The following is a 22,140-nucleotide window of genomic DNA, read 5'->3' as shown; positions in this document are numbered from 1 at the left end:
TCTTGTTTTGAAGTGCAGGAAGGGCAGGAATTCCAGAACAGGGTTATGAGGAGTCGGCCACAGTCAGTTAATGGGCACTGCCCCTCACAGCAACACTGCACTTACTGAGCAGGGAGGTGATTACTTGTAGGCAATCAGACATAGATTTATGGGCAAAGAATGGGAAAGTTGAAAGGACTGTAATCCTCCTGAATTTTTATTTTTAATCATAGCTACAGAGAAAAAGCCAACCCCCAAACCCTCAGTAAATCTAAAATTCAGGGTAAGTGGTACCAGAATCTTCTAAAATGAAGCTTTTGTGCCAACAACAGATTATTTGATATAAAAAGGTTGTGAAATTATTAAAAATTTGCTTTGTATAGATTGGAAAAAATCTGTTCAGACAGTTGAGATGGAGACACCACTGGAGAAAAATATGGCTACAAGGGTCACATCACTCGGGAAAACTGTGCTCCGATCAAAGAAACTGTAAAATAATAACACATGAAAAATAATGTGACTTGAATAATTTTCTAAAACTGCAGGAGAAGTTCAGATATGAGGAGTGTACATGGTAGTAGCTGAGATATACAGGGCAATTATCACTTTCCCAGCACAGTGACATTTTGCAATTTAGTTTTCACCTGAGTTTTATATCTCAGATGAGAACTGGGACTCAGAGAATAAGAGAATCCCTAGATATCATATTGTAGTGTTGATGCAGTATTGACTTTGAAGGAAGGATGTGATTGGATACATTTTTGGCAGTAATCATGTTATTTCTTTTGAGTGCCAACCCAGTTAATCCTGACAAAGGTGAGCTTTTGAGATACTGAATCACAACACAGTGTGGGAAGGTTGTCACGAGGTGACTGTGATGCCTCCCATCCAAAATCATTATTGTTTTGAGGGAATAAGAAGAAGGGGGCCAGAGACATTTTGATTTCCATTACTTAAGTCAAAGATGTTGTATTTTCAATAACACCAAGCTATGTTTCTTAAGGAGCTATTGGTGATGGAAGGTGCTTTTTTTCCTTTAACTTAAGATGTTGCAAATGGAGAGATTTAGACACACATATGCATCTCTGTATCATCTTTTCAATAAGAGGCAGTAAAGAAAACACAGTATTGATCAGCCTCCTTGTGCTTTAAGAATTTCATTATTATTACCATGCTTCTCCCCATGCTGTGAGGAAGTCTACAGATGAAATGCTCTGTACACAATATTGGAAATGCATTAATATAAAAATCCATGGCACATTATTAAAAATAAATTTTCAGTGAATGCAGAAAGACAGAAACACCACTGCATTACAAAAAGTATCATTTTTGCACATAGTAAAGATCCTAACTGCTACTTTACTGAAATCCATGGAGATGAGTAGAGCTTTCAAAAACAAAATATTAAGTAATTAGGCTGTTTTGTTGCTGTCTTACTCAGGTTACTAATAAACTTTGTCAGCTAGGAAAAATGAGAACTGGTTTTACAGAAGATCTGTATGAGAAAAAGAAACTGCATGCAGATATATTTTGGCAAAATCCTATAGATGAGATTAATCAATTTCTGGCTTAGAAATAACAGTTCCCTCCAGTGAATTATGTCAATGATTTTTAGAGCAGTAAAATGTTTGTTCTCTGAATCACTTTAGGTGTCTGTTCCTTTATTTTCCTTGAACATAAACAGCACAGTGTTGGAAAGAAGCCCAGGCCATAGCAGATGCATTATATTATTGCTAATGTGATTAACCCAAAGTAAAACATTAAATCCTCCTGAGGCATTAGTCTCAATAATGAGATGACCAACTCTAAGTTCCCTGGGCTCATGGCATGGGGAAAAATATATCATGCACTTCATCTCTTGCATTGACATTTGAAATTTATCATATGAGGCTGGTACTGGGAGCAATTGTGCACAGAGCCATTGCAAGGGCAGAGTGATGCTGGTCAAGCTTAATGCATGTTAGAACCCAGTCATGCTGAGTAAAGGCCTCTGCCTTTGCTGCTGGGATCTGGTGCCATGAAAGCTGTCACCCTGCTGCCCATTTAGGCTACTCTTTTCACAAGAAGCTTGTAAATCAGGTGCATTGTTTAAGATCATATTTAATTCCCGCTTTGAAATATGTTCACCTAAGTTCCGTCTGAAGTGCTCAGAACAGCAGGGAATTGTAGTAAGGACTTGTATGGATTGATTGACCCAAGGCTGTACAAAGCAGGTTGAAGGTATATTCTCCCATACACTATATAAGATATGCTGTACTAATTTTTAAAAATCAAAATTAAATCAAAATATGATTGACCCAAGGCTGTACAAAGCAGGTTGAAGGTATATTCTCCCATACACCATATAAGATATGCTGTACTAATTTTTAAAAATTAAATCAAAATGGCAGTTCTGAATTCTCAACACCATGCAGCACAAAGGTGTGTAGAGCTGAGCTCACTGCTCATGGGCAGAGATGCTGCAGTGATAATCTGAATAAGCACTGATAGGATTTCTCCATGTTTCCTTATGTAGGCAAAATGGTTCAGACTCAGGAAAATGTTAGGTACTTACACAGAAAAGTTTTGCCTAAATTTTCGTTGTCTGATGTACACAGTGCCAATAATTATTACTCTTTTGTTTAAGTGGCAGAATGACACCTGTGCACATTTTTGTCAAAACACACTTTAAAGCCACTTTAAATACAGCAGGATGAGCAGTAGTGTCTTTTCTAAAGACAATGTTCTAAGACACTGCTTAATGGAAAATTCAACTTTTCATTTCTTTTCCACCACTTTGCTTCTCAGCAACACAGAATAAAATAATGGCTCAAAGACACCCATTTTATTTAATTTTTCACTATACCATTTAAAACCCCAAACCTACACAGATTATATCGTCCTGATATAGCAAATGTCAATTAATGCATCATGGTCTTTTTGAAAGAGTGACTACAGAAATGCTGGAAAAGTGTGCTTCCCTTTATCTGGAATTTAGATATATTAAAAAGTTCAAGCTTTTTATTTCATGAGTTGTTTGATAATTGCACTGTTTAGTTTAGACAGTGCAGATTTCTGTTGATTTTAAATTTGTTTTTGTAATATAATCCTTCCTGAAGAAACTTGGCCATCCTTACCAGTTTCAAGCAATGCATTTAAATATTTTGTGACAGTTTAAAATAATATTTAGGCCATTTGTACAAAAACTTACTGTATCTAAAAGAGATATGGATCTATTTATGATCTATTATTTTCACTGTTTGTAATGTGAGGCAATGCAAAGCTGTTATTGACATAAATGTGTGTGTGTGTGTGTACAGACACCCTCCACCCACTTGAGCTACAGAGGTTTTAGAGAGAAAAAATATTTTCTGGTGCAGTTGGCAAATTTGGACCAGATGTCACCCAAAACAGTGAGACCTGCCAGTGGCACAGGGCTCATGGAGCTCAGGTGTGGCTTTGGGACCGTGCTGTTCAGGGGGGTTTGTTTCCTCTTCGCTTTGCACTTGTCTTTCACTTGTACAGAACACCAGTGAAGATGGACCCTTGTAAGTTAGTGGCTCTGGTTATCAAGAACTACAGGAAATGGCCTTATTTCACAGCGTGCCAAGGCCCTTTGTAGAGTTCAGAAAGTACACTAAATACAAATGCTAGGCTTGGGCTTGTTTTGAATTGTTTTTACTCACATCTCTAAATATGCATGACTTGGGAAAAATTCATTTATTTTGAGTCTGGTCTCTTTTGTTTGGCCTGGTGCCCTAACAGGGATGAAATTCAACTTGTATACATGTGTTTGTTTTGTGTTACATTGTATTCAGGAGAACGGAGGAACTATCAGGCATTTGTTCTGCATTTGAGCTTTCTTATTCTGGCAAAGCCGAGTTTTTAGATGTCAATGTTGGGTTTTTCCTTTTGCATCAGCAACTCAACTGTGGCTGCAAACCTCTCGATTCTGCTCATTCTGTTGGTCTCAAGTCAAAAATTTCCTAATTTTCTTTTGGTAATGAACCAAATTGGCATTTTTGTCTTATTTGCTGGGGGCTAGCTTGCAAACATGTGTTTTGATATTTTATTTATACTGCCTGCACCAGTCCTTGCAAACTTTTCATGAGCAGCCAGGAGGAGGGTTAATCACCCCTTTGTTGAACAGTACTTATTAATTGGGAAACACTGGTAAAACAGTTTCATTTTAATTAAATAAAGTCTCTCTTTTCATAAGTCCATTTGAAGACACTCCTCAAAGTTTCTACTGTCTGGTTTTTTAATTTAAAATTTATTTTGTCTTCTCTCTATAGCCATATACAGCTTGAGCAATAATCCTGAAACACCCAGTTGAAGTTTAAAATGAGAGCAGAGGAAAAGGAGTTCTGGAAGGATGAGATAGGGAGTGTGCTATAAAGTTTCATAGTTTTATTTAAGCTTCTTGTGTTGCTTTGTGATGTGTTTGGAGGTGTTTGCTGCATCATAGTTAAGAAAAGGACTCCATTCCCATTGCCTTCTTGTAAAAATAAGAATAAACTACTGTATGTAGCAACTATGAACTATCTGAATTCTAGCTGTGATGACAAGGAAAGCAATAGCTTGCATGAGATTAAGAAGAGACAAAGTGAGAAAGTGGAGTGAGAAATTGCCTTGATCAGGGATTCTGAAAGCACAGTATACTTCTGCCTACAGGCCAAGAAAATAAATGAATGACATCTTGCTAAGGATCTGTCCCCATTTCTCCACTGCCACTCAGCTTCCCTGGGGCTCTAAGTACTTCTCTCTGGCCAGTGACTTCAGGCAATGTGATATTTCTGTCGGTGTATTCATAAATATGTGATGTTCTGGTTTCAGGTTCCTACCTTACTGAGCAGAGCAGTAACCTTCAGAGCTGAGGGGCAAGTCTAATGCCTAAAACCAGTCTGATGCCTAAAACTCCTCACAGATTCACAGAATCATTTAGGCTGGAAAAGACCTTTAAGATTGTAGAGTTCAACCATTACCCAGTACTGCCAAGTCCACAACTAAATCCTGGACCACATCTACATCTGGAAAGGCAAGAGCCTTCTTTCCTTCTTTTGTGAAATGAAGAAAATATTAATTAATTTTGCCTTTTAAAGTGCATCATTAGTCCTTTCTGGGACATGCCAGTTGAGATGTTTGTAATAAATTGTATCGACATTTGCTTAATCTAATTTGGGGAGCTTGTCACTTATTTATAATTCCGCTTTTCAATGTAAGTGATAGGAAAGTGGCACACATCCATTATGACTTAGAATTCCAAGTCACAAAGTGATACAAAGAAATGCTCTGATGGAAAATTCAATGTCTCTTTTCCCAGTAATGCATAGAGCATAAATAAGAAAGTACATTGGCTGCAGACTGTCTTTTGGAGTTAAGTTGAGAAAATAGAATTCAAATTCAAGTATATGTAAGGGTTACTGGATCAGAAAGCATATGAGCAGTCATTCTTCTGTAGACTAATGAATAGGGTACTGGACGACCTGGATTCTGAACTTTACTCTGCCAAAGATAAATGCATTTTGGTTGATAACTCATTTAAAATGGAACAGAAATCCTTGCTTGGACAGAAGCTGACACCTCCTCAGTGAACACATTAGGCACTGGTCTACGCAATAATTTTATCTAATTTTCTGCTGAATTACAATTATTTTCTAACTTCTCTGTTTTCCTCACCTCATGATGCATATGCAGCCAGATGAAGAATTGATGAGGTTTGGGCTAGAATTCTTCCAGAAGGGTGGAAGAAACTGAATGAGGCAGAGGAAGCAAACCATCAAACCCATGCAGGCACGAGGGAGAGCAGGGCTGTGGCTGCTGTGTCTAGGTGGGGAACAGGCTGCCGTGGTATTTGCAGGGATTCTTTGGGGTGGAGATTGGAAAAGCTCCGGGACTGATTAAGACCCAGATCAAGATGCTGGCAGACTCCATGAACCCATTCTGCAGTTTCTGGCCAGGCCCAGTGCTCATGAATAAGTGAATAGCAAAGGTAACTGGGTAGCTCCAAGGTCACCCTATACAACACCTGGTCTACTTGTACAATAAGAGCAGCAAAGAGTGATTTTTTAGGATTCCTGTTTGGGTATTTTACATAAACAGCAGTTGTAGATAAACTTTTGTACAAACATCATTTCTGTATATTTTTTTTTTGCACAGAAAACATTTGGGACTTATAAAACCATAATTTTATATATGTTTTCAAGATCCCTTTATATATTATTTGTCACTATTAGAAAATGGTGTATCTGTTTGAAGAAGTAAAAAAAATGCAGAACCAGAATATAGCTTTAAGGGCATTGAAATCAAGTACTTCTTGCTGAGATAGGAGGTGATTTTCTCATTTAAAGCTCATCAATGTACTGACCAGCCAGTCACTGTTGAGCTGTTTCTGATAACTCACTATACAAAAGTCTCTATTACACTGTAATTATCTGTTTATTAAAAGCTAAAAGCCCAGACTCCCATACAGAGCCTCGACTACTTAATATCTGCTTTAATTAGCTTTTTGCATTCAACTAATTCTGGAACAATTTGATAGGCTTGTTATCAAGCGTGCCAGACCTGTCCTTCCACTCTACATTTTAAAAAAGAACACAAAGTTCAGAATTTCCAGAGGAATATTTAATGAAAGTTGAAGTCACATTTCTCTCCTGCCACAAAGTTCCTCTGCAAACCCAGATGTACCCAGTAATGTTTTTATTTTTTAGATTCACTATTGTTTTGTTAGACTATTTATGTCATAGTCCATATGTTGCATAAGACCCTTAGGGCCTGTAAGACCTCAGATCTTCCTAGTTATTCTTTACCTTTATTCTTGTTGAAAGACACAAGGTCTGTTATTTTTTTCCCCTTCATGCAGAGTTTAAAAATGGAATTAAATGCTTTTTTGCACTTTGTGGAATATTTGATAACAGAAAGGAAAACCACAGGAAAGCTTAAAAAAACCTGAGAAAGTTTGAAAACTTTTGGGTTTTTTCATACTGAAATGATATTTTAGGTCATGCTGAAAACTTTTATCCCTTCTAAATGAAACATTAATTTCATATTTTCTTGTTGAAGAAATTCTCGTATTCTTAGTCAAGAAAATTAGGAGAAGGATGAACATACACACTTTGGAAATTATGCAAACTAACAAATGTGAAAACAATTCCATGCTCTTCTATTTTTCAGTCCAGCTGACAGCATCACACAGTTCTTAAAATATCAATGTTCAGTGAGTTTTGAGACCACTTATTTTGCAGAAAGCATCAGTTTCTGACCAATAATAGAAAGAATTAAGCAGTACCTTGTTCAGTACTTACAGACTAGGAATATAAGATTCATCTTAGTAAATATGATCCTTATTTTTTCTAGAGTCCAGTTTGATACCACATATTTATCTCAAACTTTTAGAGGCTCAAACTATTTTTCTGTACCTTTTGCATACCTTCAAATGATACAGTTTTGACATATGCTTGAAATAACTGGGTTTATGCTTACTCCAATTTAATTCTGACAGAGTAGTTAGAGATCCAGATTAATTTGGGATATTTTGGTAGAAAGCAATAAATCATCAGTCTCATTCCAAAGTTCCAAATAATTAAGATGTTCCCTAGCACTATTTCCAGATAGGTTTATTTGATTCTTTGTAACTTGAATAGCTTCATCATATTGACTGCTGCATAGCAGTTATCTTTTGTATGACAAGGAGAAATGCTTTAATAGGAGAAAAAAGTTACTGCATCAGATGGAAGAAAACTTTTTTAGCATACTCAGACATATCAAAGCAGCAGTATTTAAAATAGGATAAATTAAATCGTTTAATTGACACAAATCCAGCTGGGTGGTTTCTATTCCAAATTATAGATTTATTTATAGCTTTCTGGAACAATCCATGGTTTTTGGCCTGTGGAAAGTTAATCTTATCATTTGCTGCTAGTAAACTGAAAGGCATGAATCTTTTATTGTTGTGTAATTTTCCTTCTCTCCTGTACCAAATATTCTAGCAATAAAAGTGTATCTTTCATATCTTCTTTTTCTGTTTTCAATAGCCATGCGGAGCTAGAAATACAAGCTGTGTGAGGTGGGATTTAACTGTCTGCCCTGTTAGGAGACTGTGCTCAAAATTAGACCCCTCTGGCCAATAAAGACCAACAGAGTTGATAGCTGGAGTCATGTACAAGTCATGCACCAGTCACAATTGCAATCCAAAAATCTCCTATTCAACATCTGCACTGGGCTGCCTTCACAGTTGCAGTCAGAAAGCCAAGTCCTCTGTATTTTAGTCCTTTATTTTGTTATCAAGCACAAATGTTTATAAATCTTGTTTAGTGCCATTCAGGTAAAATGCTGTGGTGAATAACTGTGAGAGATCAAATGTGCACCTTATCTTTGCAGAGAAGTACCTTGCAAATAAATGACAGGCATTTCAGGAGATCACTGAGATTCATTACCTGGATGATTTCTCATTTTCAGATAGAAATGAAAGGAAATTATCCAATTTCTTTTTTTTATAATAACATCCAATACATTTAATGCCCAATTTTATAGTGCTGCTTGATTTATAGCATTTCCCAGGCTCATCATGCTCTAGCTACCATTACAAAAGGTGTTACCATCTTAACCCTTTCAGTGTGGGTGCTCCCCAAGAAATGTTTCCTTTGCTCAAAGGTAATTTCATGTCTGATATTGAACTCCTTTGGGTTTGAAGCAGAATGCCTTTCTAATATGGCTTCAGTCAGGATCTCCAGACCATTTGCTATTTCTTGTACTTACTGCATGCACATGAAGTGCTTGCATACCCACAAATCCAGAACTGGTGGCAAAAACCACCAACCAAAGAAAAAGCAGCACATCTAGCAATATTTTTGTATTAAAAAAAGATCCTTGACTCAGTCCTAACACAGTATTTTAGTCTGTGCTACTACAGGGGATCAAGGGGAACAAAGTGATAAACCAGCATCTGATCTGCTCTCTGTGAACCATGTCACAAGGAATCAGTACATTACCATGCAAATTATTCAAATGCTGAATGACAGTGATCTCTTGGCTAAACCTTTCTGCCTTTTCCACTGCTTTCCTGGGCCAGTTGCTCCCCACCCTGCTGGGAAGAAGAGTTACTGGGTGCACAGAGAGTGACTGGCAGCCATGCAGTTTCGTAAGTGAATCACAAATTCCCATTTTTCTGTTGTATCCAGAATATTGTGTGTAAACAATGAAACAATGATGGATCTCATCAGCTAATCAATGTGTCATGAAGATAATCTTTCAATAACTCTGGGACCAGCCTTTTCTCTGAACATGTATTGTGGGCTGTCCATGAACACATGAAAGCTTCCTTGTTAATTTTACTTGAATAATTTTCAAGGTGTTCTTCACAGTCATGAAAATCACTTTTCAAACAGCAATGTAGATTTTTTGACCTGCGAGTCTGCACATGGATCAGTAACATCCTAAGGCTGAGGAGAGCCTGGGGGTCAGCAATATGTTTTCTCATGTATATGCCATTTAGTGGTAATTCAGGAATATTCAAACTATCATCAGTGCCAGGCAGAAGGCTGCCCTGTAGATGTTCACAGGAGCAGATAGTTGGCCACCTAAGGACAGTATAATAAAAATAGTTGCAGCATTTATGGTTAGACTTGTTACATTAAATTACAGTTGTTTCTGGTTTCAGAGGGTTTTTTTTTTAGGATTAAATGCTTTTTCAAGCAGACAGTGTGATTTCTCTTGAAAGTGTGTCTGGGTGAAAAAATTCTCAGTGGGCTGAAGAGACTTGGCTGAAATTAGCCTCTCGACAGGAGTGTTTAACACAGTGTGATTTAAATACATACTGTACCATGGCTAAAGAGCAATATGACCCTGCAAACCAGATCAAACTTTGTTTATTGGAGCTATATTTGTTACTGAGAAGGAACACCAGTTAGGCTGATTATGACTGTTCTAAACACAAAACAAAATAATAACCAGTACAAAGTGCACAGAAATACAACTGTGCTCGAACATATCCTGCCTTTAATTACACTGTTCATCTCTATGTTGTGGTCACTCACAAATTACAGTTGAAGATTGTTTCCAACAGTAAATAACAGATGCTTCACATCAACTAAACTGTTTTCCAGGACTCTAGAGGAATTATGACCCAAAGGAATACAGTTATAGAGGAGAGAACCTGTCAAGGCCAGGAAAAAACATTTAGCTAAACCTTCTTTTCTAAACTGACTTTCCTTCTTCTTGACAAATGAGGACAGGAAAATGTGTTCCAAGGAATACAAGCAAAACAATCAACAAGGTTCATAATAATTTCTAGGTATTGAATTATGGAGCATCTGAAGATATGTACACACACTCTTGGCTGGTACATTCAGAGTGTCAGTGTCCTGAAACACAGTTAGTACATGGACTAACTGTGTTTCAGGAAGGATAATTCTTATGTGTCTTTGTGAGGGAGAAAGGAAAGCCAATATGTGTGTCCTTAATTCAGAAATAAACAAGAAACACTAGAGGTCAAACTCTAGTTTGGCTGTAGTTCATAAGGAATGGCTGTAAGGAGATGTACTGTCTCATGCCCTTCTCCATGAGAGAGCAGCTCTCAGTGATGCAGCACAATATTCTGATGAGGCTTCTCTTAACCAGGCCACAGGACCATTCCTCCTTGCCTCAGCTGACTGCAGCCTCGTTGCTCAGATCACCTGTCAGGAGACCATTCTGTCCAATGCCCTCCTGCAGCACCCCCTTGAACACAGCTGGACACAGGGAATGCCACTACAGAGTTTGGGAATAAGGAAAAGAATATTTCTGTTACTGAAGCAGCAGTGCTAAAATCCTGGCCAAGATCATGTTGTTACTGTGGTTGCTCTGTCATAAAGTTCTGTCTTTCAGCAGAGTATAACTAGCTGTGAAAGGGCTGAGATAAACAGAATCATCTTCTACTAACCAGGTGTTTGGGTTGTTTTGTGGTGGACAGCCATAGTCATACACAGTCATGGCACAGCATTTCACCCCACTGCCCAGCTACACCCCTAACGAGCCATCCCGCTAAACATATGCACTGCCTTAGCCTTTGGTGTTGAAACAAGCTATTGGATACTGAAGGATCCAAAATGTTGACTACTTCTGCTGAGTGAGGTGCTTTTGCTGAGAATGTGAGTTTGGTCAGCCTTGGTCATCCCCCAAAAATGGGGTAAAAGCCAGGCCTCAGTACTTAGAGAAAGCTGGATATTTGGAAATGAAGTTTTAGGTGAACTAGAAATGGTGTGATTTTAAGGGCAGCCAGGCACACAGCTCTTTTCTAAAATACGTTTACCAACAGCAATGGCCAGATAGGCACAGTAGTAAAAGCTACTATTCAAAGCTGCTCAGTATTTATTTCGATTATGGAATAAAATTATTCCTATTAACTGAAGAACAGCTCCAAAGAGACGCACAAAGAGTTTGGAAATCTCTTGACAAACATTTACACAGAAGGTGATGATAAACAAACAAGACCTAATACCTAGCACAATGCTTTTATAGGACATGTTTTATTAATAGCTTTGAATTTTTCCTCTGCCTGTCAGGAGAATCCTTTATCCTCAAACCTCTCAGTGCAGATTTACTGTAAAATGTAGCTCTCTATTTTTAATCAGAGTATGTGGAATGAAGGGAATCATATATCCAAAAGCATTATCAAGTAATGCTCAACATCTCTGAAGGCACATTTATTGAATAGTTCAATTTGACTGTGAACTTAAATGGCTCTCTCTGTTTTGGTGTTGATGTATTATGGAATTATTCTCACATGCTGATCCAGGTTTATTCATTGTCTGCCAAGAACTGAATATTGTAGTCCTTTCACACGGGGTGTAAAGGCAATTTTTTTCCTGTTACAACGTTAAGATAAGTCAAAACACAATGTATTACTTGGGAAGGTGGTGCAGCCAGTTCTGCTCTCGGCATGGCAGCTGATAGGGCTGCAAACACCTGCAGCACCTCAGTGCTGTGAGCTGCTGGGTTACTGCACCAGGCAAATGGGAACTCCTAAATCCAACCCCATCTTCAGAAAGGGAACACGCAACTCTCCCTGAAACTCAGAGTTTCACGTGCTTAGAAAGGAGACAGCTAAAATAAATAAGATGTTTCCAAAAATCTGTTTCATTCTTTTAGAACAAAGTGAAGAAATAGTCTTTGTCAAGAATTTAAAGACTCATTTTGAAGGCTGGTGTGTATGAGTAAACACAGTAGCAAAATGAGAGTTATTGGTATGGATTTCTTTTAAGACTGTGTTTTGACATATAGATACATTTAGACATAAATTCTGTTATTAGCAGGTCATATTTCCAAGGCTTTGAGAACTTTTCTTAGATTCAAGGTAGACTTTAAGTAGGAATACATATGTTTTAATATAATTCATTTGTTAAATAAAGGGAAAAAGAATTCTTATTAAGAAATTTAGTGGATTTCTGGGATCCATTTAAGCTATTTTTTTACGAAAGCTCTTAGCTGGTTATTTGTGATACAGCTGATTGATGTTGCTGCAGTACATGGGAGATGGAAGCTGATCTTTTTTGGGTAGCACATAGTTGATTTTTATAGTGTATCTTACTATATGTTTTAGCAACAATTTGCAAGCGTTGTATAAGCCATACATAGTCCTGGAATAAATCAACTGTAGTTATCTCTGAGGACACATCCTAATATTTCCTCTAAAAATAGAGTGACAGATGATATTTACGTTATGTTAAAATTTAACTGAAAAAGATGAATGCAGATCTGATGGTATTGCTATGAGGACAGGGGGAAAATTATGGGAATTGCAGTTATTATAGAGACAAAGACTTTTTTCAGAAGTTTCATTCATACTCTTATTTTAAAATTGTCATTGTAAAGGAATTAAGGTGTAAGGGAATTGTCATTCCCTTATACACCAAGTGTCCTGGTCACTGTTATGAGAACTTCCCAATATAAATTATGGAGAGAGCAATAAATAATGGAAACACGGTATAATATGTGGACAATAATATACAGCAAGAACACTGCAGAGATCTGAGTGCTTTCTTCTGCCCTAACATTGTAATGCATTATGGCAGAGCAAATGGTAAATGTATGGGTGTGAGTTCTTTCTGATTTATGTTATTTTTACGTATCTTTAACTGAATGGATGATAGATTTATTCATGTTTTAAATCCAAACTGTGGGTAAGCTGGTCTGTACCATATAAACTCAAGCATTTATCTCTAGGATAAGACTGAGCTGATTGACCTTGAGGAGTTTAGAGTTGCATCTCCTGAGCTAATGACAGGAACTGGACCCTATTTCACAGAGGGAGAGAGGACACAAAACATGTGAATGAGATTCAATCCATCCAAATAGATTCAGAAATCACATGTTCTTCTCTATTAGTCTCTGAATGCCTCCAGTTCAATTAAATACATTATCTCCTGGATAATCATTTTATGATGACAAAATGGCAAAAAAGCACACTCTGCTTGTGACTGTTGTTTGCTTGATTGTGCTGTTTCTGACACTCTCTCCTGAGAAGGTTTACCTATACAGCAACTCATAGTTTCTGTAGGGAAAGCCAGTGTAGTCACTGTGACCAGTCATATATTTTTAATTTCCTGTAAGCACTATTTTGATAAGGTGAATGCCTTTAGTTGTTTAGATTAACTGAGCTGGCACTGTGCTCTGGATTTGACTGACAGTAGTAGTTCTGGTTCCCTGGAGCACCGGGGAATCAGAGAGGAGTTTCAAGCTGTCCTGGGAAGGTGCCTGAGCTATGTTCATATCAGCTGTCACAAAGAGCTGCTGTGAGACCAGGCCCCCTCTTCTGTGCTCATAGCCATGGCTGCAGCGTTTCCCTGGCTTCAGCCCCTTTTTTCTGTAATTGATGGCACACAAACTCCTTCCAATAAATCTTTTCAGAGACCATCATATCATTTTTGTACTTGTAATGTAGTTTCCCTTGGCTTTGTGAGCTGAACCCTCCAAACTAGCTTGAAAAATACCATGTTTTTCTTCTAAAGAACCATGGGGATAGATGCAGCTCAGAGTTGCTGTTCAGGCACAGGTGCCAGCATGCTGGGGGATTACACTAAACAAGCTGGTGTCATTTACCACAGCTCCATAGCTTTCCTCAGCAAACTCATCTGCCAGAATCCATACAAGTGTCAATTGTCATGAATTACCACCACCTTTTGAATACAATTGCTTAGGAAAATTAATTAAGACTAAAAAGATAAATGCTGGTAGCTAAGGACAAAAGTCCACATTGAGGTGTAATAAATTATAAAGACAATGAAATCTTTTCACTAGAAGGAGAAATCAGAGCCTCAAGATAAATTTGTAATTAAAGATGTCTATTTAAAATTTTATCTCAAGTTGACCTCCTCATAATTTATGAAGATATATGTTCCAATGTCAAGAAATTAAGTGTAAATTATGAACCTAATAGCTTTATAGTAAGAAAATCAATATCCTGATTACAAATCCAATTTATTTTATTGATAAAAATGTCTGGCAGATCAGATGGGATGCAGAGGAAACCCTCAGAGATGAGCATTTCAAATCAGTAATGATTATCTACTTTCAGTGTCTTTGGTGAAATCTATTGTCCAAGAGGCTAGAGAAAGAAGCGTGTGCATTGAACAGTACAAACAGTTAATATGAGAGTCAGCCCCTCACTTGTGGTCTTGGGGGGCTTTGCAGCTCTGGGTAGCACTAAGTAGCAGAAGAAATGCCCTTGCATCCAGTGCATTTTCTTAGTGAAAGCACTTCACAATCTTAATTTAACAATTCCCTAGAGAGCTGAACCACAAGGGGCATCTGGTGACCCAAGCTCTCAGACTGCACACTGAGAGCTCACAGCCTTTCCCCTTACTGTATTCTCAGCATTATTCCTTATCTCCTGTTATAGAATCCCAGACTGATTTGCTCCCCAAGATCTAATGAGAAAGCTCTTCCTCACCCACGTTTCCATTGCCACACAGAAAAACTCCTGCTGACTGACAGTGAAAAAGTGGCAAATCTCAGAAAGATGACTGATAGTGCCAGAGTGTATCCAAACTGTAATGGCCTTGATTGACATTATGGGACATGAGACATGTCATGAAGAAGAATCAAACTGTCACAGAAATAGAAAACCTCCCCACTGTACTAGGATGCCTGCATCCATGTTTATCCAGTGCACTTGTACGCTAGTCCTTATTTTGTCTGCAGTTTTATCTATGCTCTTTGTAAAAGCCCCAATTTGGTTATCTTCAGCTGCTATTTTATAGCAAGAGTCTGACATGAAGGCTTGTAATCAGACATCATTTTGTAAACAAGGAAAACATATGATATATATAGAATAAATGATAAGGAATTGTGAAATGCAGGCCTGTCTCGATACTGAGGATTTCTGTGGTGATCTTGCAAAGCACAGCAGGGAGTTCTGAATGGATTGTGGAGTAACCAGAATCAATAACCAGCATGAGTACACTCATTACTAAAAGTTGGGTTTCAAAAAAGCACACTTGGAAGGACACTAATTTAAATTAGATCCTTTTTACTCCAGTTTTCTATTTCCCTTTTTCTTGTAATTTAACCTTCCTTGTCATTCATTGCTCTCTATAAATACAAGTGACATTAAAGTAATTAAAAAAATAATGCAGTGAAGAAGAATATATAAAACAATACCTAATAAATTAATGCCTGAATAAGGCAGCAGTGGAGAAAGATTTTTCCATCATATTCTCATAATCAGAAATACACAATTTATCACATACTTGTGTAGTAACTACGGACTTTAGGATGAGGGCAAAGTCTGCCTGTATAGCACATTCTTCAGCAGCAAGGAAGACCTATTAAGATGTATTCAGGATCTTTAAAAGGAGCAGTAGTGAAACAAACTCTCTTGAAACAAGGATGTGTCTGACCTATGTCTAAGCCCATAATTTAGGAAGAACCTGGTCCTTGTGGTCTGGAGCCTCTAAGAGGTGCATACACCCTCCCTTTTTGTGTGTTAAAGCTCATACAAAGCACATCTGTGAGCCTCAGGAAGGTGTAAGGATGGTGGGTCCGCAGGGATCCCGCTCTGCTCTTGGCTGGTGCTGCACAGACTGTACTGACCTGATCTGCAGCCAGGTGAGCATCGCTGTGGTGCCTCCCCCAAAGACCCAGACCGTGAAGAACACCATCAGCAGGGCTGTGCTGAACATCATCTGCTTGGGCTGCGACTCCGTGTCCCGGATGGCCAACGCAAACGCGATCGCGCCTCGCAAACCTGAAACGAGACAGGGATTGGGAGCTTAATGCGAGGGAGAAACAGAATTTTAATCTTTTCAGGCCAAACCCGCTTCCAAGGGCAGAGGAAATTTTCAGATCATAATCCGTTTTATAAAGAACTGAATCGGTAACTGAAAGGGTGGGATTTAATGCAGCAAATTTGCAAAAGTGAACAGTGAAAGGACTCCCATATTCACATAATGATCACATTTTTGCTTTACATCCACTGAATGCTTTGTCTTGAATAATTGCAAATTAAGTAGTAATCTGAACTTAATGCAGGTTGAAAAAGAAGTCTAAATCCTGTGTTAAGTCAGACTGCTCATGAAGTCAGAGCAAGTGAAAAACAGGATTGACATTAAAATCTGTACCCAAACATGCTACTCATTTCTTCCTTGAAAATATAAAATATATTCCTTTAAAATAATTTAATGTTCTAAGACTAGTCAGAAAAACATGACTTAAAAACAATGAATTGTTTTTAAAAGATGATTTTAAATATCTAAAAGAGGATGCAGAATAAATTAATGTACTTGAAACATTATAGTAGTTGTAGAATTATACACCCACAGAAACTGAATAAACAAGAAATTACAAAGGTGGTGAAAACAGCTAAATGAGTTTAGAAAAAAAGCCCCATAGGTAGTAATAAGGGGACTAAATATGTCTTGACAAAATGCCATGTTTAAAAATTGAGGGGGGAAAAAGCCTGCTAGTGCCTGCAGCCCTCAGGATGCACAATACAAATAATACTCCATATTTTCCAATGACTTTCATTTATCTATTTAAATGTGTTTTATGGTTTTCCAAAAAACTTTCACAAAATAATTCTAGAGAGCAAAGTCATTACATGTATACAATACATGCTGAGTCCAAAAAGTACCTTGCAAACTATTGAGAGATTAAATCTAGTAATCAAACCTCTTGTAAGGCACTGATGACATATGCAGAATCATTTAATTAACTGCTAAATGCAGATATTTTTGGCCTAGAACTCCAAAGCTCTTTAAGATTACATAGCTAGAATGTGAATTATTTGGTATAGAAGCTGGGCTTCCAATTATTTGGTATAGAAGTTTATCCAGGGAACAGCACAAAGCCATTTCAGCAAGGAAGAAGCAGACTGGGGTTGCACAGTCTGAAAATACTCAGTGGCAGCAGGTTCAAAACCCTGCAGGCAGACACTGGGCTTGTCCTTGGCTTTGCTTTTGTGTAAAAGACATCTCTGAGCATGCAGTGCTTTACTATTTTCTTACAGGGAAATAATATAATCTCATTTTAAGCATGCATCTGAGGAGGGAATGAATGAGTATTGAAATGGTCTTTATTTCAGTGCTTGTAGTGGTAATCTGGTTTTTCAGCACAGCTGCATTTCAGTGGAAAACGTTGCTGCTTCCCACAACTGCATCTCATCTTTAATTTTAAATCTAGAACACCTCTTTTTGTAAGGGGGGATATATATATACACACATATATATACATGTATAAAAGTTAATTAGTATGTCTTGAGCTGTGGACTGGCTGTTTCTTCAGTTCAGAAAAATAGTGAGTGGCTTGTCTGCATTTTTCATTTATAAAATGCTCAACATGGTCCATAAGAGATAATTAATTTTCAACTAAAGGCATGTCTAAAGTAAAATAAATAATCAAACTAAACAACTAAAGCAGTGGGAAGCAGACACATACACTAAAAATGTAAAGGCTCAATGAGAAGCAAGGAACACTACTATATGTGTGTGTGTGTGTATATATATATATACACACATGTGTATATCTCTCAAAATACTTTTCAGTTAATAATACGAGTAAAGGAAGGGAAAATGTTGAGCTACTGAAATGGACTGAAGTTAAGGAAGATTAAATTTTCTGTAAAACTTCAGGGAAAGATGCCACAAAGCCACATGGAATGATTGGATGCAGTGGATGTTGGTACCTCAGCTACCCCTGGACAGAGTGGTGCAGCAGAAGGACCAACTCTGATGAACCATTAGCAGAGATTCCCTCACCTCATCTTTCAGAGGTGCACTGTTGGCAGCTCCACATCTGTGTTAATCCATTCATCCTTAGGCTGAATCACAGATTTCCTACCAGGTTTTTATTTTGTGCCAGCCATTAGGGATTCATCTGTAAGCAATACCCTTTAATGTGTCAGAGCCTTCAAAGCAGAGCAGCCCAGGGTTAAGCTCCAGAGTCCCCAGAACTGAACCTGTGTGTCCTGAGGGCTCTTAGCCATCCCTTGCCCAGACCCCACACAAACAGCTCCCCAAATCCAGCCCTCTGAAGAGCCCATGAAGGCTGGAGTGTTTGTTGTTGGTGGGAAAAGAATCTGCCAGGAAAGACTTTCTGTGGGTAGCCCTGGTGTTTTGGTTTCAGCTGCAGTTTTCTGCTCTTTTCTTCCTGGCTTTCTTTTCTATTTAGCTGATTTCTTCACATTGCCACTTCCCACCTCTGTGTCTATATGAGTGTGTAGATGTAAATGCCTGCACAACAGCTGCCTGTACATGGGCATCTTTTGGCTTAATTCTGTGTTTGTGTTCATCCTTTCAGACTCCACTGATGCTATAATGCCTTATATTAACAGCAACCACCCCTGTAGCACTGTGTCCCACAAGCCTCTCTGTTGCCCATTTATGTGTTGTAGAGAAGAGGAAAGCAGAGTAAAAAGTAAATAAAAATGTTGGGAGAAGAGTGGAAAGTGCTATAAAGTCTAAGACCTTAAAATGTTTCTTTTTCACATGAGCAGACACTGTTGGGCTGCTCACTTTAGCTGATGTTCAACTTAATTTGAGAAGCCTGGGCTTAATTAGTCTCTGTATAAAGGACTAATCAAGTTTTCATTTAGAATGGAATGTTATCAGGAATCATTATTAAAAACAGTTGTAGAAGTGAATCTACCCTCTGTAATGTATTTTTAAAGGAGTGGTAGAAGCAGAAAAAGAATGCGATAAATCAAAATGCTCCATAATCCACCTCCAAGCCTAACTCTTCCACCTTTTCTCAGCTGTATTGATAGGCATCAAAAAGCAGAACTTAGTGACTTCAGGAGAGTTCTTTGCAGAGTAAGGAATAATCAAAGACTAATCAACAGTGTACTTGCCTGACCTTAATTGCTTTTCTCAGCAATTTTTCTCAGCAATCACTTTGGTGATTGTGGCAGTAAAACAAGCAGTAAATGTTTGGTGGATTTGGTAATAAGACAGAAAACAAAACTAACCCAAATTCATTGTTTTCCACATCTGAATGTGTGATGCTGTGGTGAATAAAGGCCATTTCTCCCTGTCATTAACTAGAACTTGATGCTACACCATAACAATGAAGGTGGTAAAACCCACTCGAGGTGGTGGATGCCCCATCCCTGGAAACACTCGAGGTCAGGCTGGATGGGGCTCTGAGCAACCTGATGGAGTTGAAGATACCCCTGCTCATTGCAGGGGGTTGGACTAGATAACCTTTAAAGGTCCCCTCCAGCCCAAATTGTTCTATGACTGTTGTTACAGAACTTGGTAGATAATTTCCTTCAAACTCAAATTCAGTGTCCTGTTTACTCATCAGAAATGTGTCTCTCTCCTGGCAGCCATTGTCCCCTCTGTTTATCACTACATGCAGTTTTATCAGTTTGTAGCACTAAGCACAAATCTTGGTGCATCTTAAAAAACAGAATTACACAGAAAATCTGTGTCTCCTGTGAAGTGTGCAGCTGCTGGCAGCATGAGAGACAGTCTTTATTATTATAGTTGCAGATTATGCCATTACTTTGTTGTAATGTAAACACATTTTTCTCTAGAAAATAGAGGGGTTTTATCTTTGAAAATAGATAAAAATTACTTTTCTGAGAATTTTAGCATATAAATTTTAGAAGCCTGCAATACTACTGTTTCAGTTCTCAGCTGCCAGATTGTCCTGGAAAGCTAATGTGTGTGAGTTCTCACGTTCAGCTGCTGGCTGCAGGCTGCTTTCTGCTCCTGCTCTGTGGAGAATGAAATTTGACTGCAGAAAACGAGGGCAGAAAATTTAAAGGATAAGAGAGATTTCAGAAGGTTTTTCATCCTATACTTTAGCTGATGAAAATCAAAAACCAAAATGGAGCCCAGGAACTAGATACCAAATGATATGAAGCTATTTTTCATGCTGTTGTCTTGCTGGCCACCTGCTAGGCTTAGCAGAGGGATCTCCAGCTCCAAGTTAGCCATGGAACAATGGCAGGGGAGCAGTTGGGCTGAGAGGCAGCTCCTGCTGGATGTGTCATCATCCCTCACTCCGGTCTCGCTGGAATTAGCTGACATTTTCAGTGGCAGCTTTTAGCAGGAGGATTGAATGGGTATAGAAATGAGCTGCTGTGTTGCTCTCTAGAGAGTTGGAATTACATAGGCACAAATGAGGCCCCCTGATGTGGAGTAGTCCTGATGAGGGAGCTTGAAATGCAGCACATTGTATTTCTCTCGTTATCTGGCTAAATGGATCTCTGTACATCAAGGCTGTCAATCAAGAACTTTTATCCATACAAATGTGGAATAAATTTTTGCATAAAAAGCAGGGAAATGAAGCAAAAAAATGTGCTGAGTTTCTAATTTTAGAAAATTATATCATCAATAGCGTAGGGGTATCTGCATTTCTGTCTTTTACTGAACAGATATTCTTGGCTTATAAGTGAGTTTTTCCTAACTAGCATTAGAAAGTCAAGTGGAATTATTTCTAGCTTGTACAAGTAAAAAAATACGTAGTCCAGATGAGCCTTAACAGGTTCTGGGGATGCTGTGCAAATCAGACTAGAACATGGCTCCCTCTTCTGGATTTGAATTTTTTTTTTTTGTTATTCTACAAGGTTAACAAAATCAACAAAATTAAATATCAAGCTGGAATAAATATGAAAAGGTCTGTGGAATTGAAATGATCTCATCTCATGTTTAAAAGTAAAACTGGTCCAGAAGTTTAAGGAATTGCCAAAGACCATATCTGATCTGAGTATCAGTACTAACGCTAAGTTGGATGTTTATTTGCTGCTATGTAAAATACTCTCAGGTATACTACAAGGGCCTCTAAAACAGCACAACTTAAAAACATGGTATTCCCAAATTGTCATGGAAGTGTAGACAGATGAGGCACAATGGATTGAAAGACAATGGCTTCCTGGGCAGTGAGTTTCCAAAACATTAATTAAAATAGGGTGAGAGCACAGTGAGGTTGATCAGAATGCATCCATTTGCTTCAGTAGCTGTGGAGAGATGACCTTGAGTTTTAAGACAACAAATTCTTTGTGATAGATGTGGCTTTTTCTAGTGATAGATGACTTTTTTTGTCATTCATTAAACATTGACAGGAGAAATACCAAGAAAGCCAAAATAGCTCTTACCTGAAAACATCATCATGTGCTGAAAGGTCCTGGGAATCTTTTGTTTTCGACCCAAATTCAAAAGGAAAGAAAGTGGGTATATGTTGGAAGCTCTTGCTACAAAAATTGCCACCTAAAATGTAATATGTTGAGGAAAATAGTGGACAAACTACTGACAAAACCAGAATTAACCCAAATATTCTCTAAAATTATTTTAAAGGTGTAATTAAACAAATATTATAGTATTTTCTTTCATGTTTTACATGCCATGTTGTAATGCTTCCTGTGCAGTGGCAGAGATCTGCCTTCCCCAGACATCCTGGTTTTATATTCATCATAATATATCTCCCTTCAATCACTCTACTTCTGCTCATCACATTTGTGTCACATGTGGCTTCATCTTCAGCTCTTCAGGAAAATGCCCATCATCAATTGCAGAGAGAGCATTATCTCCTTCAGCAGCAATTTGCAGAGAATAAATGTACTTTTGGACCTGATTATTACTTCCTTATTTCCTGGTGATTCATATTGTCTATTCCAGCACTTTTTGCTTTTTCTTCCCCTTCTCTGCAGAGATTCTTCCGATGAAGTTCTTTATTACTCTCCTGTGGAACTATCCCAAAAGTTGC

At 38.1% G+C, this 22,140-nt stretch overlaps 1 protein-coding gene across 6 annotated transcripts in view; it reads right to left on the bottom strand.

The window, feature by feature from the left end:
• SLC9A9 (solute carrier family 9 member A9) overlaps positions 1-22,140 on the bottom strand; it is a 178,908-nt gene that overhangs the window by 54,237 nt on the left and 102,531 nt on the right. For 5 of the 6 annotated variants that reach the window (XM_039722233.1, XM_039722236.1, XM_039722234.1 and 2 more), the window contains 2 exons: positions 21,533-21,644; positions 16,027-16,180 (listed from right to left, as the gene is read on the bottom strand). In XM_039722233.1, coding sequence (XP_039578167.1) covers positions 16,027-16,180; positions 21,533-21,644 — 266 coding nt within the window. Of the gene's footprint in view, positions 1-315; positions 467-16,026; positions 16,181-21,532; positions 21,645-22,140 lie in introns of those variants that run through there. The other variant, XM_039722237.1, reaches the window with a different exon arrangement.

Source organism: Passer montanus, unplaced genomic scaffold, assembly GCF_014805655.1.
Source record: "Passer montanus isolate IOZ18808 unplaced genomic scaffold, ASM1480565v1 scaffold48, whole genome shotgun sequence".
NCBI lineage: Eukaryota > Metazoa > Chordata > Aves > Passeriformes > Passeridae > Passer > Passer montanus.
This window is presented reverse-complemented; position numbering and strand designations above follow the sequence as displayed.